The sequence below is a fragment of the Calypte anna genome, chromosome 4A, assembly GCF_003957555.1.
Source record: "Calypte anna isolate BGI_N300 chromosome 4A, bCalAnn1_v1.p, whole genome shotgun sequence".
Taxonomy (NCBI): Eukaryota; Metazoa; Chordata; class Aves; order Apodiformes; family Trochilidae; genus Calypte; species Calypte anna.
This window is the reverse complement of record NC_044248.1, coordinates 14,404,998-14,421,446: the sequence shown is the minus strand read 5'-3', so window position 1 is coordinate 14,421,446 and position 16,449 is coordinate 14,404,998. Positions and strand designations below refer to the sequence as shown.

At 39.4% G+C, this 16,449-nt stretch overlaps 1 protein-coding gene across 13 annotated transcripts in view; it reads left to right on the top strand.

Moving 5' to 3' along the window:
* APBB2 (amyloid beta precursor protein binding family B member 2) overlaps positions 1-16,449 on the top strand; it is a 169,966-nt gene that overhangs the window by 53,060 nt on the left and 100,457 nt on the right. For all 13 annotated transcript variants that reach the window (XM_030449632.1, XM_030449633.1, XM_030449628.1 and 10 more), the window contains 2 exons: positions 4,128-4,224; positions 15,341-15,450. Coding sequence is in view for 9 of the 13 variants with exons in the window: in XM_030449628.1 (XP_030305488.1) it covers positions 15,405-15,450 (46 nt within the window). In the remaining 4 variants the exon portion in view is untranslated. The remainder of the gene's footprint in view (positions 1-4,127; positions 4,225-15,340; positions 15,451-16,449) is intronic.

The following is a 16,449-nucleotide window of genomic DNA, read 5'->3' as shown; positions in this document are numbered from 1 at the left end:
TGAAGTACAACTTGTTTACACACTTGACAGGTGTTCTCTTTTTTGTTTTTCTTTCTTTTTTTTTTTTTTTTAAATTATATTATTTTCTTAAGAAAAACATAATTTGGTTGGTTGGTTTTGCCTTTTTCTTTTGAACTGTCTTCAGGCTGAGGCCCCAGAAAGATTTGTACTGAACTCTTGTCTTCTTTTTCCTCTCCTTTTGGGAACAACCCCAGCAGTCTGGGTTCTTGGGGTACCTGCATGATGCTCACCCAGAGGAAGTCTGATGGACTGCAGTTAGAAACTGGTAATGTGCTTTCTAGAAGGAAAGATAAAAATTTGTCCCTAAAATAGAGGACCGTGCTGTACTTATTAATTATTAATGTTATGCTGGGCTACTTTTTTCTTCTATTTTTAAGCTGGAGGAAGAGGTGGAAATTTTAATGGAGGGTTAGGTGAGATAATGTGATTCCTGATTAAAAGACAATTGAGGGCAGAGTCCCCAGTCTGGCGATGTAAATGCAGCATGCCTGCATGTGCCTAGAGAAAACTGCAGTGTGAAAACTGCAGCCGGTTTCATACTGGTACCAGCTCACTCATCTGTATATAATGACTGGTGTACATACTGCAATAACCTCAGCTTCAAGGATAAGTTCATAACTGTGTTTCCATTCTAAAATCACAAGAATTCTAAAATCACAGTCATTATTTTCCCAGAGGAATTGGATACCTGCTGACTTGTGTGTTGCTAATTTTGCCCCCTTCCATCCTGCCCTACACAGGTGGGTTTGCAGGCTGTTAGCCAGTACTGTAAAGGATATAGGGTGATGTCATCCTTAAATTTTGTGTTCCTGATGCTAATAGGTGGGTTTATTTTCCTACCAAACAAGCTTTGGAGGTGAAGAAGGGGAAAGCTGTTACTCCCCTTGAAGAGGTGTGCCACCCCAAGCCCAGCCTGGCTGCTCTCTGATGAGACTGTTCAGAAAGCAGTTGCCTGACAGGGAAGGAGGAGGAAGGAGGACTTGGTGAATATCTTTATTATTTGGTGTCAGTTTTTAGATTAAGTGGATTTAAATCAGGGTGGCTCAGTTTAAGTCAAAAGGGGACCTGAGAACTGTGTTGGTGTAGTTTTTTCTCTTATAAAGAGAGAACAAAAATGCCATTGGTGAGGAAAACACCATTTGTATAGTGTGTGCTTCAGGAAGAAAGTTTTACTGAAAGATTGAACATAGTCTGGTACTGAATGACTCCAAGTGATTGGATGCCTGTCTCTTTTATATTTAACCCTAAACTTTAAAGTTCCTTACCAGTAGCAAGTTGGAAGGAAGAGCGGTTGAACCTGCAAAGCTGCTTTGTTCTTGGCAGGAAGCCACCAGCACAGACTGCAGTGGAGGACGAGGAAAAAAGCTGCAGTGATTCCTAGCTCAGAAAATCACTGCTAAAACTCAAGAAAGTCACTTGGTGTGAGCTTAGACATGACAAATGCATGGATTTCTCTGTGTTTCGATAGACCTAAAAAAATAAAGGTTTTTTTTTTCTGGCATCTCGATAGGGGCAATAACAACCAAATTTTATCCTTGTGGGCTGATGTTTTCTATTTGGTTTTATTATTTCTAACTGAAATTCTGTGATGTCCCCAAGATCAGGTTGCACGCTGGCTCCTGTGAGATCACTTGTTTCTGAGGCTAGCTGAGGACTGGATGGTAGGTCTGTGTCCCATGGAAACCCCAGTACCCAGGAATATCTGATCCCACTTTTAAGTTTATGTAGCTATTGTCTCATCTTTGCAAGAGAAGGAAATAAGGACTATTTAATTTTTTAAACTTGCACCTAGTATTACCTCCAGAAGCCAGTTGTTTATTTTGTTAATAGCAACTGAATGTTCCTACTTTTGTCATCTCTGGGCGTTAAATGTTCCCTGATTAGTTTTCTAAGAAGGGTATCAGTGTCTGCATGCTGTCTGCCTTCCAGCTTACTGCTTTTTATAAAGTTCTAAATTAATTACTCTAGCTTGCATAGATCTGAGAGACTGCACTACTGGCTGGCTGAGCTTTTCTTAAAAATAATATTTATAAACAGGAAGAATGAAGAATTCTCTTCATCCCCAAGTTGTTTTCAAGTCTGCCAATTCTCAAGGCATGAAACATGGTGAAAACATGGGTGGAGAATTGGACATGTTCAGCAGAAAGCACAGGAAGGGAGAGACACCCAGGATGGTGGAAGAGATGTTCAACTGGGAAATAAAAAATGTTGGGTGTGCAGTAGCACAGTTTAAAGAATTATTGTCATCAGTTCTAATATCCTTTTGTATCTGAGGGCAGATGTCTCTTATTAAAACTTTGTTTTGCAATTTCCTATCTGCTGTTTTGTTGGAAAGCTTTGGTCATTCCTGCCTTCAAGGCCTGTATTTTGGATTTCAGGGTTTCCTTGGGTCTTAGAACTGGTGTCTGACTCTGTCTTAGTTTGGATTGAAAAATTGTCTTGTTTCAGGTGTAAAATGCTTTTTGAGCTGTTGCCTTTTTTTTTTCAAATGAATTATCTGCTGTTTCTGGTGCAGTTATGATAGACTTGGTTTAGAATAAATCAGGTTTCATGTACAGGATGAAGAAGGTTAAATATAAAAATGGCTGTGCCAGCACAGAGGGATACATCTGTTTATTTTGGGAAGAAACCTGTTAAAATTATTTGGAAAAAAGCTAGTATTTATGCCCAATCTGCAGAGAAGATTGGGGTGTCAACACTTAAGTCAGGAAGTTTTGTTTATATAAAACCTTTGAAGCTCAAACAGAAGGAAATCTCTAGTTTCTTATACTGATATGAAGGTGTTAATAGAACATGTGTTTTCTTTCTGCCCTTTTTTTCCTCTCTTGTCTGATACAGAAGGCCAAAAATGTGCCCACTGATTTGGGTTAGAATACTAGTTTAATGAGCATCGTTCTAATTTATACATTGTCAGGATTTTACAAATTTTTCATCCAGCTCTTTCCTTATCATAGAATCAGTTTTCTTCCTGCTGCCTTGAATTTTTTTTAAGAAGGGCAATTTCATTATTGAAATGAAAAGATTTTATTGATTTCTTTAAAAAAGCTTTAGATTTTAAAATTATATTCTATCTGGCTTATATAAAGGTAATTGTCAAGTTTCTGAATGACAAATAACATTTTTAATGAGAACATTTTTAGTTCACAAATGATCTGTTCAGTTTCAGTACTTTCTAGGATTTATAGTTTTTGGATTTCAGTTAAAACAAGGATAGGAAAAAGTAACTTTCTCTTTTTAAATGAAGTATAATTTAGCTTGATTTAGCCTGGCTTTTGCTTTAACAAATTAAAAAAATAAATTAAGCTCTACAACAGATGAGATTTGTATCTTCAGTCTTGGATTTTTATCTTCTCCAGATGGGAAAACAAATATAAAGTTGAATAATACCTGAATTGTAGACCATAGTTTGACAGACAGATCTGCTGATGGTCATGAAGTATCTTGTAATGAGGAGATAACCTTGCTTCTGTCACTGTGTGTCAACAATCCAAATATATTTTTCAGTACCAAACCCCATAGCATTAATGTAATAATTTACCAGGGGCAGAATGGTCGGGACTGTGATACAGCATACAGTCCTCAATACATACTTGATGTCTACTGAACACAAGAATAATTTTTCATTTTATTTTCTAAATAAGGTTATGAACGTACTGTTCAGTGAGGACTTTTTGCTGCTTTTTTCTAGCTTGGGATTAATCTCTATGATCTAAATTATTTTTTTCATGTTACTCCGTGTTTGTGCATGGGGAAAACCGCAGGTCTGTAATGCAGTGCAGAGGCAGAGAAAGAATTCCAAGCTTGCTTTGCAGCTTGTCTCTTACATGCCCCAGGTGTTGCAATCCAACAGCAGCTTGGGACACCTGCCTGGTTTGGGGAAGATCCCTGCGCTGTAATATATGGAGCTTCTGTTCTGCTCTTCCTTCTTGCTGTTGTCCGATTCCTAGGCTCCTGCTACCTTGCTGACTCCCGCTGTCCTAGAGGGTGAACATGTGGGTTTCTTTTGCTAACCTGCACCTTTGTGAGCTCAGTAGTTTTCAGTGATTCCTCCTTGATTTTTCATAAACAAAACCTACATAATGTGATTTTTTTTGTTTGTTTTGCAGCTTGCCTGATTTCTGCAGCAGCCTGAGGGGGTGCTGGTGACCAAGACTCCAGGACTTCGTGCTCTGGTACTGACTTTCCACCAACGAGCTGGGGAGGGTGAGTAACCTGTTGTGTGTCTGGGAATTCTCACAGGGGGTGGGCATGGTGGTGGTTTTCTTTCTGTGCTTCTCTTGTCCTGTGTCTCAAACACTAGGGCCTCATATTTCTCCCACCACAGAGACCAAAGGTACCTGTATTTCTATGCAATATTTACATTGTTTATCATCATGTTTGTCAACAAAGATGCTCCAGCTTTTCTAGGATCCCAGCATGAGCAGTTCTTGATTTATCCATTCTTGCAGATTAGCTGTATTTGTATGACAAAACACTACAACTTTCTCTGCCACCTCATGTGAGAAAAGGCTGTAAACAACAGAGGTGTTTCACAGTAGTGTTGTTCCTCTGTGGTGTCAGTAATACTGTCTTGTTTGCATGGACATTCATGGTGGATTTCGGTGCTCTGTGCTGCAGAATTGCAGTCTTCTGCAATGTGTTCATATGGTTCTGTGTGGGTCTTGGAGTGGGAGGGAAGCCCACAGCAGCAGCTGCTTTGTGGCACCAGCTGAAGCCATCTGTGTGGAAGGATTAGCTGGTGGCACACTCCCCAGCAGCTTCTGATGCTGCAGCTTTCCTTTTCATGTGACCTTACAGGCTGGGAATGTACTTCCCAGTACCTGGCAAGCTGTGAGGCTTCTCATCTTCCAAAGTAAGGTATTTGAGAGGTCTGGCATTGTATGCCCTCAAAGAATGTGCCGAGAGACTTGGGCTGAGTGTGTGTCTTGGGTTGCCTACGCTGTACAAGCAGTTTACTTGTAGAGCCCTGCAGAGAAACTGCACCATTTGCTGCCAGAACCAGCAATTTTTTCCATCAGGATTGCTGTTCCACCTTTCTGAAGTGCAGCAGCACACTCCCAGGCTTTTGCTGTTGTGATCCCTACAAGGGTATTATTTTGTACAGTTCTAGCTGATGGAGGTAAACTGGCAGAACGTTCAGATGTACCTCCAGCCTTGTAGCAACTGAACAAATCTTACATGTGCCTCAGGTTCTTGCTGTACTTATGAGCTCCACAGGTGCAAACTCTTATCTTCTGGATTTCATCTGCAGCTGGTTAGTTAAAATACAGGCAGGGCATAAATGCTCCTACCTAGCTGAGACATTGATTTAGGAAATTACTGCTAACGCTGCGTGTTACTTTTCCCAGAGAGTTCCTTATTTACAAAGGACTTTCTCATCCTGAAGAATTACAGAGGTTTTATGGTTTGTTCCCCCCCTACCTCCCTTAGATAAAGCTACACTCTGGTGAGAGGAGATGAGATACTTGCTATCAAAACAGTCCTTGCACAAAGAGAATGATGGGATTCCAGCCAGGGCTAATCTTGTGTTGGTATGCAGTTGTGTGAGACACAAGTGTTTTGGCCAGTGCAGTAAGATGACTCTTAAGGGCTTATGTAAGGGTTCATGGTCTACCTGAACTTCAGCAAAGCGTTTGACACCGTCTCCCACAGCATCCTCCTGAAAAAGCTGTCAGCCCGCAGCTTGGACAGGAGCACCCTGTGCTGGGTTAGGAACTGGCTGGAGGGCCGGGCCCTGAGAGTGATGCTGAACGGGGCTGCATCCAGTTGGCGGCCGGTCACTAGTGGTGTCCCCCAGGGATCAGTGTTGGGCCCAGTTCTGTTTAATATCTTCCTTGATGAAGGGATTGAGTCCACCACCAGCAAATTCGCAGATGACACTGAGCTGGTGGGGAGTGTGGATCAGCTGGAAGGCAGAAGGCTCTGCAGAGGGACCTGGACAGACTGGAGAGTTGGGCTGATTCCAATGGGATGAGGTTCAACAAGGCCAAGTGCCGGGTCCTGCACTTTGGCCACAACAACCCCATGCAGCGCTACAGGCAAGAGACAGAGTGGCTGGAGAGCAGCCAGGCAGAAAGGGACCTGGGAGTCTGGATTGACAGGAAGCTGAACATGAGCCAGCAGTGTGCCCAGGTGGCCAAGAAGGCCAGTGGCATCCTGGCCTGTATCCGGAACAGCATCACCAGCAGGTCCAAGGAAGTGATTCTGCCCCTGTACTCAGCACTGATGAGGCCACACCTCGAGTCCTGTGTCCAGGACTCTGCTATCATCACTTGAGACTGGAGACAATAGGTGCTTGTTTGTAGATGTTATTCACAACATCAGGCTAATTCTCTGGTGCCTGATTTGTTTATTAATAGTAACAGGTTTTGAAGGAAGCCCTAGAGGAACTTCTCAAATTGCAGCAGGTAAATGAAATAACCTGCCCTGCTACCAGTGTTGTCGTTGTTCATCATCATCTTTTGCCATTGGTAACAGCAGTAGAAGATCTAGTACTGGGTACTGTAGGACATGGTTCAGCCTTTTTACTAGCTTAATATATCATACGTTCAAAAGAAATAAATTTCTTGCTATATTGATAGCAATTGTCCTTGAAAACCAAGGACACAGCTCTTGCCTTGGGGAAGCTGTTGTGGAGAGGAGAGACCTGAAAATGAATAATTGAATCGTAGCTTGTTGTTTGTCTTGAGCTGGTAGTTTATTGTGCCCAGACTCAGGTAATTTGTGAAAAAAAAAAAGAAAATGGTACCAGGAGGTAGAAATTAACAGTATTTTAGAAAATGTTAAATAAAATAGCTTTTTTTTTTTTTTTTTTTAATGCATTGTTGCTATATTTAACGTGATTATTCATGGCTCAGGATTTGGATTAGGAAGCATCAGCAACAACATGAAACTCTATTTTGATTACTCTGACAGATGTTTAATTATTTTAAAAAAAATAGTTTTTCCTACGCATTAAGTACTTCCATCAAGAAAGTTGGAACTGCAGATAATGAACCATATCTTGACTTGTTATTAAGTTAATAATTATTTTTTTTTAATGCTGAAAATCCTTTCCACTGCATAATCACAGAAAAGCACAGCATGTGGCGTGTCAGCTTAGGAACAAGTTATGCTCTATTGCAGTACTTGCCAAGACAATATGGGTTGTGAATGGAGAGGGAAGGAGATATCCAGGAATTTACTTGCATTGTTGTAGCCCCTGTTTTTGAGAGGAGGTGAAACTAAACAAGTACATTGACAAAAACCCAATCTAATTTTCAGTGTAATTACTACTTTGTTAACTTTTTCAGGAGAACTTCAGTGTGACACTGATATATTAATTGTAAGGATATTTTATAGAGCTATAGAGGTACTTTGTGTAGGTTCCTTCTAAAAAGGCAAAAAAAAAAAAAAAAAGCCCAGGCTTTTTATTTCCTTCTTTCATTAACTGATCTTAAAGTAGAATTTTTTCCTATGATGCTGTAGAAATTACTCTTTCCAAAATGTTTTTATTTACTAAAACCTTGAGGGGTTTTTTGTGGCTGATGAGCAGCTGTTATCAATAGAGGTGTTGTATGAAAGTTCTCTGTATGGATGGGTCTGCTGTAAAACCTGGAAACAAAGGGAAGATTTACTTTGCTCTTTTTGAATACTGTGGCATTGTTGCCCATGTGAGGTCCTCATGACTTTTGAGTTTATTTCTCCACCATACCCTTGTGAGTTAAAAAACAAAACAAAACCTACAGGGGGCTGAATTGTTTTCTTGTTAAAAATGTAAATTAGTTCCTTTCTTCCTGCAAATAAAACTCCAGTCCTTCCTTCAGTTAAGCAGCAAAAGTAATGTACTGCTTATATTGCTAGAGCTGTAATTGTTTTTCAGTTTATGGCAAATGAAGACATTCAGACACGTTCTTGGTAACTGAACCTAGACAACAGTCTTTTTAAACGTTAAAAAAAAAATAAAAATTGAAATCCTGAATCATACTTCAGAAATAGATAGTTCATCAGCTCTCAGACTGCTGCAGAAAAGTAAGGAGGCCAAAAATTAGTGCAGGAGGCAGAGTGAATAATCTGTTCACAAAGTTTCTTCTAAATCCTATTAGGTGAAAGCAATCTTATTTTCTTAAACTTGATACCCCAAATCTTAGGTGTGGTTTTGGGGGTTTTTTGGGTTGGTTGATTTTTGTTGTTTGTTTGTTTGTTTTTTCTTTAAACTTTGTACCCACTACCCATGCAGTTTTATGACCCTGCTGAGTTTTTGTCCAGAAGAGGTTGTTTAGAGTCTCACTAGCCTCTGAATCAATTCCACAGAAAAAAAGGTCAATGTTCTTAAGAAGTAAAAAAAAAAAAAAAAAAAAAAAAAAATTACAGGAAATTATCTACCAGTTAGATGTTTACTTCCATGACATTGCACAGTTTGTAATTTTAATAAAGCCTTTTGGAAAGCTGTTTGTCAGCCACCTTTCTCTGATGTTAGGTATGTTCTAATTTCCAGCCTAAATTTAGCAATAACTGCTTTACATGCAGCCATTTTTTGTGCCAACATTATGCTTTAAAGATTTTGTTGCCTTTGTTCTGCTGCAAGCCAAACCCTTAATATCCTTGTACAAGACAGAAATCTGGTACCTTGAGTATCTTCCAATTTCCTGTGTTTTCCATTAATCCCTGGTGTGTGAGGGACCAGATGCTCCTGGACTGTTTCAGATGAGGTCTGGGCATTACACTGCATGATGGAGTCACTGTTTTTTTAGCTCTGCAGGAAAGGCTGTAACCAGAGAACAGATTTGCCTTCCCTTGTGCATTTATCACACTGGAAGCTCAGAAGCAGGTCAGTTACCCCTCTGATATAGCTGAGTCTCTTTCTTCCATCACATCCAAACATTTGCATCAAACTGTTAGATCATTTAGATGCAAATTATCAGAACTTCTTAGTGATTCCTTGGATGAATTATATGCTCTGTGTTACTTCATTAGATTTCTGTTATGCTGTTTCTCAACTTCGAATTTTCCTTTTGATGATTCCATCTTTATCCCTGCAGCAGTGTCCAAATTTTATGTCATCTGCAGATTTCACTAACACCTTTTGTGACAAGATCACTAATGATAATGTTGATTGAAATTTCTTTTGTAATCTGGTATTCTTCACTTTATTACTTAATTTGTATTTTCCCTTCTCCTCTTATTTGTGTCAAAAGAAGATCCCAGTCTGCTTCTATTAAACCATTTATTTGGACCTTTCTTTGTGTTCCCTCTTGTGTAACTCTTTCAGAATGTATCACTGCAGCCTTAAGTATTGCCCTCTTGCTTTAGGCTTTATGGAAAGATCTGGGTTATCTGGTGACCATTGCTTTGATTGTGTAATGCCAGTTCTTCAGCTTGTCAGCATTTTTTATGGAACACAGCCCAAGCTCGCTGCAGCCCCAGAAGCTCAAAGCATGGCAGCCTTGGTCTTGTCAGCCTTAACTTTGAACAAATCCTCCCCAAAGATGAAGTAGAATTGAGATCATTAGCTGATACCAGTTCAGATAGCTGCACAGGAGTAAATGAAGTTATCTTAATTTATAAGCTTTTCATAGTGTTAAAATATATTGGGTCTATATAGTTGAGCATAAAATGTCTTGATGCCTTTTTTTACTAGTTGGTTGGTTATCTGCGTTAAGATAACTTAATGTAGAATAAATAATTATGAAAAGCAGGTGTGTTTTACTGAGACAGTATGTGTCCTCTGTGCAAGAGGATTAGGGTCAGGGGGCCATGAATGTCTTGAATTCTGTTTGCTATACATGAGCTGGCTACAGAAGTACAGAAACACTAAATTTCAAAAAAACACATTTTTGGCAAGTTAGACACTCTGTGACAAAGCCTCAAGTATGATTTAGGGACACTGTAGGAATATTGTCCAAGTGACTAATAGTATCCCCAAGAACCAAGTGGGAAACAATAACTCCGTCCGCATGTAGTGTATGGGAAACTCCACTCAGCAGGCAGGGGACACAGTACCTGAAAAGATGACCAAGAATAAGAAAAGCCCTCATAGAGAAGTTCTCAAACATGGAAAAGAGGGAAAGCATCCAAATATGAACTTGTTAGGGGAATACTTGTTAGAAGGTATACATGCCATAAGGTATACAGGACAGAATTCCAAGTAAGAATGATTACTCAAATTCTTGTTCCTTGCAGTGTGAGCGTGTTGGAAGACACACCGGAGGAGTAGCCAGGCTTTATGGGCAGGACAGAGTTATCCAGGTCTCTGAGCATGTTGTGTCTGGGTTACAGTGCATTCCAGACAGGTCTAAGTGTGGCAAACCCATGGTGAGTGCAGCAGGGCTGTAGTGCAGGCAGGACATCCCCTTGGCTGTGGGGTTGCAGTTGTCTTTCCAGTTCCCGGAAAGCTTTTATCCAGTGCCGGTGGCGATGGTGGGGGTTGAGTCCTCCTGTAAGCAGGGTGGCTTCCTGACCCTCAGCAGAGGCAGGTGGTGGGAAAGCAAAACCTTCTGCATGTGAGTGCTTCCAGACAAGATTGGAAAGCCAGGTGGGTCTCTTGGGTAACAAAGGACTTAAAAAAACAAAAACAAAAACCAAAACCTAATCCCTAAAATTACTACCTTTTTCTGTTTTTTCTTTACATATGAATCATGGATTTCCTCAGAGGTCACACTCTCAAAGATAGAAGATATTTGGCTAGTAGACAACATTATGCTTTCTTCAGTAGGCATTTTGGCTTAAAGATCCACATCCGCTAGCAGTTCCCAGCACTGCAAATGAATGTGCTGCCTCGGTATGTGCCTCCAGAAATCAGTAGCACCGTGTCCTAGTGGCCTGGCTGCACACTTTACTTGCTTATTTAAATTGCTTGTCACGAATGGTGTCCTACAGGTGATGCTCCCCAAGTGGCTGCTTTGAATGCTGACAAAGTGAAAGGCAGCTGAGTATGGGAAGTATGTTTGCATTATATATGCAAAGTGGTGCATACATATACAAAATTGTGTATATACAAGTACACTTTCTTATCTCAAAATGATCCTTCCACCAGCCTTACAGGCTGAATTATATTTTTAATCAGCCTCTTTCAGTGTCTCAACCTATTGCTGTCCTGGCCCTGGTGTGTTTTTAAAACAATGCAAGGCATTCCTCTTACCCATTCCTTAGCAGGGCTGTTTCCTGGTATTCAAAGCAAGACTTTAAAGCTGAGATTGTGTTGTCACAGTATCACCCAGAGGGTTCTGGAATGTAATTTCTTGTGTAGGTATCCCTTGAGAAACACCATGCAATAACCTTTTTTCTTTCCCTGCTGTGTGTAGCTATTCCTTCTGAGTGTTGAATGATGTAGTCAGTCACACTTGGGTGACTTCTGTAGGTAATTTGCAGTCATCTCTCTCTTTTTGGTATCCTTTTTCTTGAGCATGTGAGGGTAGGTCTGATGACAGTATATTGTATGAGATTATAGTAGCCTGTGTGAATGCACTTGTATTTGAACACATCATTACAGCAAACATTTGTAAAGAATCCTGGAAGGTCAAGGAGTCAGGTGGTCATTTAATACCTTCATAAACAGCAGCATGTGTAAACAAATAAATTTAGGTGAAACCTTAAAAAGGTTTAGTGTCCATTAAAAGTGTGGAGGTTGAACTATGGGTTGTTTATCCTCAAACAAAAGATAATAGAATTAGTTCAAGCAGACTTGATGCTGTGTGCCTGCTGTATGTAACTCTTGGCTTGACTTGCTTATGAAAAAAAGAAAAAGGCATCAGAATTTAGGTTTTGGAGGGCTTGTTTGTTTTTGTGGGGGTTTTGTAGTGTCAAAAGATAAATAGAAGTAAAAGGAAGCTCTCATGTAACAGTTATAAAAACTAAGAAATGTAAAAGAGGCACAACAAAAGAAGCTCTGTAAAGAAAATGTCTTAGGAAGATGACAGTCTCGGCTGAAAGTCCTGGCAGGCCCCTCTGCAAGATGATTTATGCCCTCATTATGAGTGATGATGAGTAGCTGGTAGCTCTTTCACCACAGCTCCTAGAAAAGACTTGGCAGGAGGTGTGGATAGTGCTTCCAGGTGCTCCCCTGGGTGGAAGGGATGCAGTCATAGTTCAGGGTTTGTTTCCATGGTTGTCTGTAATTGAAGCATTTGGCTAGTCACCTGAAACAAATCAGGGAAGATGATCAAGAAAGGACAAAAAAATAAATCTTCAGACAGAGTCAAATGGAAACATTTCTTGAAGAGAAACTATAAGATTATGTATATGTAGTTTTAAATTTAACTATAAAGAATCACCACAAAACATTTTAAAAGTGATTTTGTAATAAAATAGTAATAAAAATCCACAGAAAGCTGTTACAAAACACATTTCTTAGAAAACAAATGGGGAGTGGGTTAAAAATTTGAGTAGGTTAAAAATTTGAGTGGGTTAAAAATTAATATTTAGAAGACCTGGTCTGGCATATTAAGGACTTCCAAGTTCCATTCAGATTTATGTGCATTTGTGGATATCTAAGTTGTGTACATGTAAAAAGAAAAAACCCAAATATGTATATACATAGTATTTGGTTCTTTCAAAAGGAATATTTGAGACTTCCTTCCATTTTGATTACTCTTCTCATGGATGCATATAGAAAGTAAATGTTTGTTTTCAAATGCTTTCACTTTGGCATTTGGATACCAGCAAGGTCACTTAAATTCTTGTTGGAGTTCCCTGAGCTTGCTGAAGCTCAGGAGTCCCTCCAGCATTCCCCTGCATGACTGGTTGTGTTTAAAATGCAGGTCTATTTGGCTACTCTGGTCACAAATCAAAGATGGTTCTTGGAAAAAAAAGAAAAAATACAAACTTAAGCAGCATCTTTATTTAATCTTGATGTGGATATGGCCCTGCTGCTGTGCACAGCCCAGTATCACGGTTACTTTGCAGACCAAGTTAACTTTACTTGCTGTCTGGCACTTGCCTCTAAAGTAACTTTTGATAGTTGGTTTTAATCCAGGCTGTAAATTTTGGCAGTTCCCATTTTTTTTATGAAGTAATCTATGAAACTTTTGCTCTAATGAGACTGTATCTTTGTTGTCTTCTTCATGGAGATTTCTGGGATTTTAAAATGTCCATACCTGTAGATAGCACCTGGCCTCTCCAAAGAGTGGTTTATTCCCATGATGGGAATGTCTTTAGGAGAATCATACTCTATTTTAATCGAGCAGTTTAAGACTATAATTGTGGGTGTTGGGATTTTTAATATGTATCTCACTGAGTTTTTTTATTATGGTATGGCACAGAAGGACCCCTCTGATGCTGTGCTGAGAGACAGGGAATAAACAGCGTGTCTCAAGTGTAGGCATTTGTTATGATTTAGTGAGTATTATGGTTTTAGAAAAGTATACACCTTCCAGGAAGAAAAGAATGCATTTATGAAAAATGTCTAATCTTGCAGCTCCATACAGATCAAATTCTTTAATAAGCTAGGGAAAAGATTTGTAAATACTGTCATCTAGTTACAATTTTTATTTCCCTTACATAATGTTTTTTTGTTTAATTCCTGCACAGCTAAGGTCTGTTCTGTTTTATTCTGCTATGATCTTGGTGTATAGGTATTTGAGGGGAGTAAAAACACGATGAAATTCAGCATGAGGGGGTACTTAATATTTTATACTAGTAAATGTGGTTGTGTTTTGGCTTTTTAAATTATTCCTATAGATCAGCGAAGGGAAAGCAGCCATCTGCAATGCAACATTTTTCTTGCACATTTGATGTGTTGAATTAGCAGGCCACCACAAGAATTTAAAAAGTTCTTTTGGGCCCATGGCAAGGAGTTGTCCCAAGTTGCCCTGCAAAAGAAATGCATAGTTTTTTTCTTGAATGTTAATTTTACTGTTTGCTACTCACTTCTCATCTTAATAACCAGAATTCTTTTTTGTTGTAAGGTATAGTCTCATTGGTTCCCTGAACTTTCTCTGTTGAGGACAGTTAAGCTCAACATGCTTTGTCAGCACTCGTTTGGGAAATAACTGAGATCTTGACCTGTTTTTTGCACTGTCAGATATCATATATGCAACCTTGTTGGTGTATGTATTGCAAAAGTACTCTATAGAGGCCATAGCAATGTTATGCAATTGCATTTTAAGTTACTTTAAGCACAAGCAGCCCTTATTAGCTACCTATACTAGTGCAAACACCATAAAACTGTTCAGGAACACAATCCAGGTCAAAAATTCATCTTTATGGTGAGTTTTCATCTGTGTTGGCTCACAGGCAAATTCCATGAATGCCAATATATATTAAAAGCTTATCTAATTCACAAGTGAGGTGGTATTCTGCTCAGTTGCAGAACTGATATATCTGCAGATTTGTGGGAATCTCCTGGGTTTGCTGCAATGATACTCATCTACATCCTGATACTTTTCTCCATTTCCTGCAAAGAACAAGATTCAAGATTGTGCTTGTAGCTGTAGCCTGGGACAGTAAAAATCCTTAATGAAACAGGAAAAATACTACAGATTGTGATGCTTTTCTGATTCTTCTAGCAAGAGAGAGAATTAAATAAAAGGAAATGTGTCTTTATAAATTACATGGTTGTCATGCAGTGGAAGACATACAGGAACATGAAAGCATTCAGATAGACTTAAGAAAGAAGTAAAACTGAAGATCAGCTAACAGCTGTATTTTAGTACAAAATCTTATACCAAAGGAAGAAGCAATGAGGCTTGAGTTTAGACTGAAATATTTTACAAGAGTTATTTGTCTGGTCCAGTGGCATCCCAATTAAAATTTTAGATTTGTGGTTTGTTACTCCATACTTAACATAAGATGTGCCATGCATTTCTTGTTTGCCTGAGGTTTTTTAATACTTTAAGAAGACTGATACACTACTGAATAGCTCACATTCCTGTAGGGACTCTGGTATACTGACAGATTTGAAGCTATCTAAATTATGTAGCATGGATAAGCTTTGCTTCTCTAGCAAACTGTTCATAAACTTGTTGCTTAATGATTGCTTTAAGAAATATAAGGCAGCATTATTATTAAATCTCACCTACTGGCTAACTTTACTTAAAGGCAAAAGCAAACTCTTCCCTGCAGTGTTTCTTCTCTGTCTGTGTCATGAGTCAAAAGAAGCTACTGTATGACCTGAAACTTCTTTTATGCCTTAAAATTTATGTGAGCTTATTAATGGAGGCCAACCACTAATAATAAATTTATGCTGCGTGTGTAGCACAACAGTTCATCTCCTTTGACAACACGGCTATGAATAATTTATAGATGTAGTTATCCTGAAATTTGTAGGGGTCATTAGCATTTTGATGAAAAAGACACAGCTGTTGTACTAAATCTTCACTTTGTTTTTTCTCTTCCCCCTCAGTTAAGTGTTTGGGTCTGCACTGTGCAAGCAGGTGGCAGCGTGCGGGGATGTGCTGACCGGCACTATGGGCAGGCGGTACCCGGGGGCTCACTATCGGCCAAGCAGCTCATGTATGTATGCAATTGGTCTCATCTATTTGGGGCAGTAGTACTTTGGAAGGTTGCTAAGTTTATAAATTTTGAAATAGTATTTATAAACGATGATGAGATTTTTCTAATGCATGCCAGCTCTCCAATGTGTGTAACCAAATGGTGAGTATATTGATTTTTGTTTAAGCTGCAAAGGTGTGATTTAGAACTTTAGAAGTGGCTTGCTGAGTTACTTGACCAAGTTTACTGGAGAGTGCTGTGTTTTCTGTTTAAGGTTTCCAACTTCATTTATTCTAGCATTCAAAAGTTTAGCTGCTATTCTTTTTCACTCCCATCCCAAGTTTTTATTACCAGATACCTTCACATCTGCAAACTGTTTGAGCTAATCCACTATAGCTTAAATTGTTTGCAGCTGCAACTAATGGCTCCAGTTCAGATTATTTATGTTTGACTTCAATACTATTCATGTAGTGTTTTCTTCTGATTTGTATCCTATTGGATACAACTAATTGTCTCTTATATTGTTCCTTACGAAGGTTATTTTCTGTAAAAATGCAAAAGCAGCTCCTAAAATTTGTCACCTGCAGCTTCCATTCGGTAAGCAAACATTTCTCATGCTAGTGCAGATAGCAGCTGCCACAAAACAGTAGTCCCAGAGTAGCAGCTGTGTGAAATGAGCTGATGTGACCCCTCTGGAGAGCTGTGGGGGATACACCCCAGTTCAGGAGGCTGCTGCAAGTCCTCATGCGCTTTCTCTTGATACTTCAGGCTAGTGAGGTGAAGCTGTGTTATTGACTGTTGTTTCTGCTGGAGAAGAAAAACCTGATCCCACAAGGCTTTTGTTGGCATCAAAGCCAGCTCAAGAAGCTCTCATTTCTGTATTGTTTTTTCTATTCCTGTAAATATCTCTTTAAAAGCCCTGAACACTTTAGGCAGCCACTTCCACACATCCTTGCATTGGCTGTTGCAAGTAGTAAACTGTAGTGAGAAGTTACAGCTGTGGCAGAACAGGGACTTGCA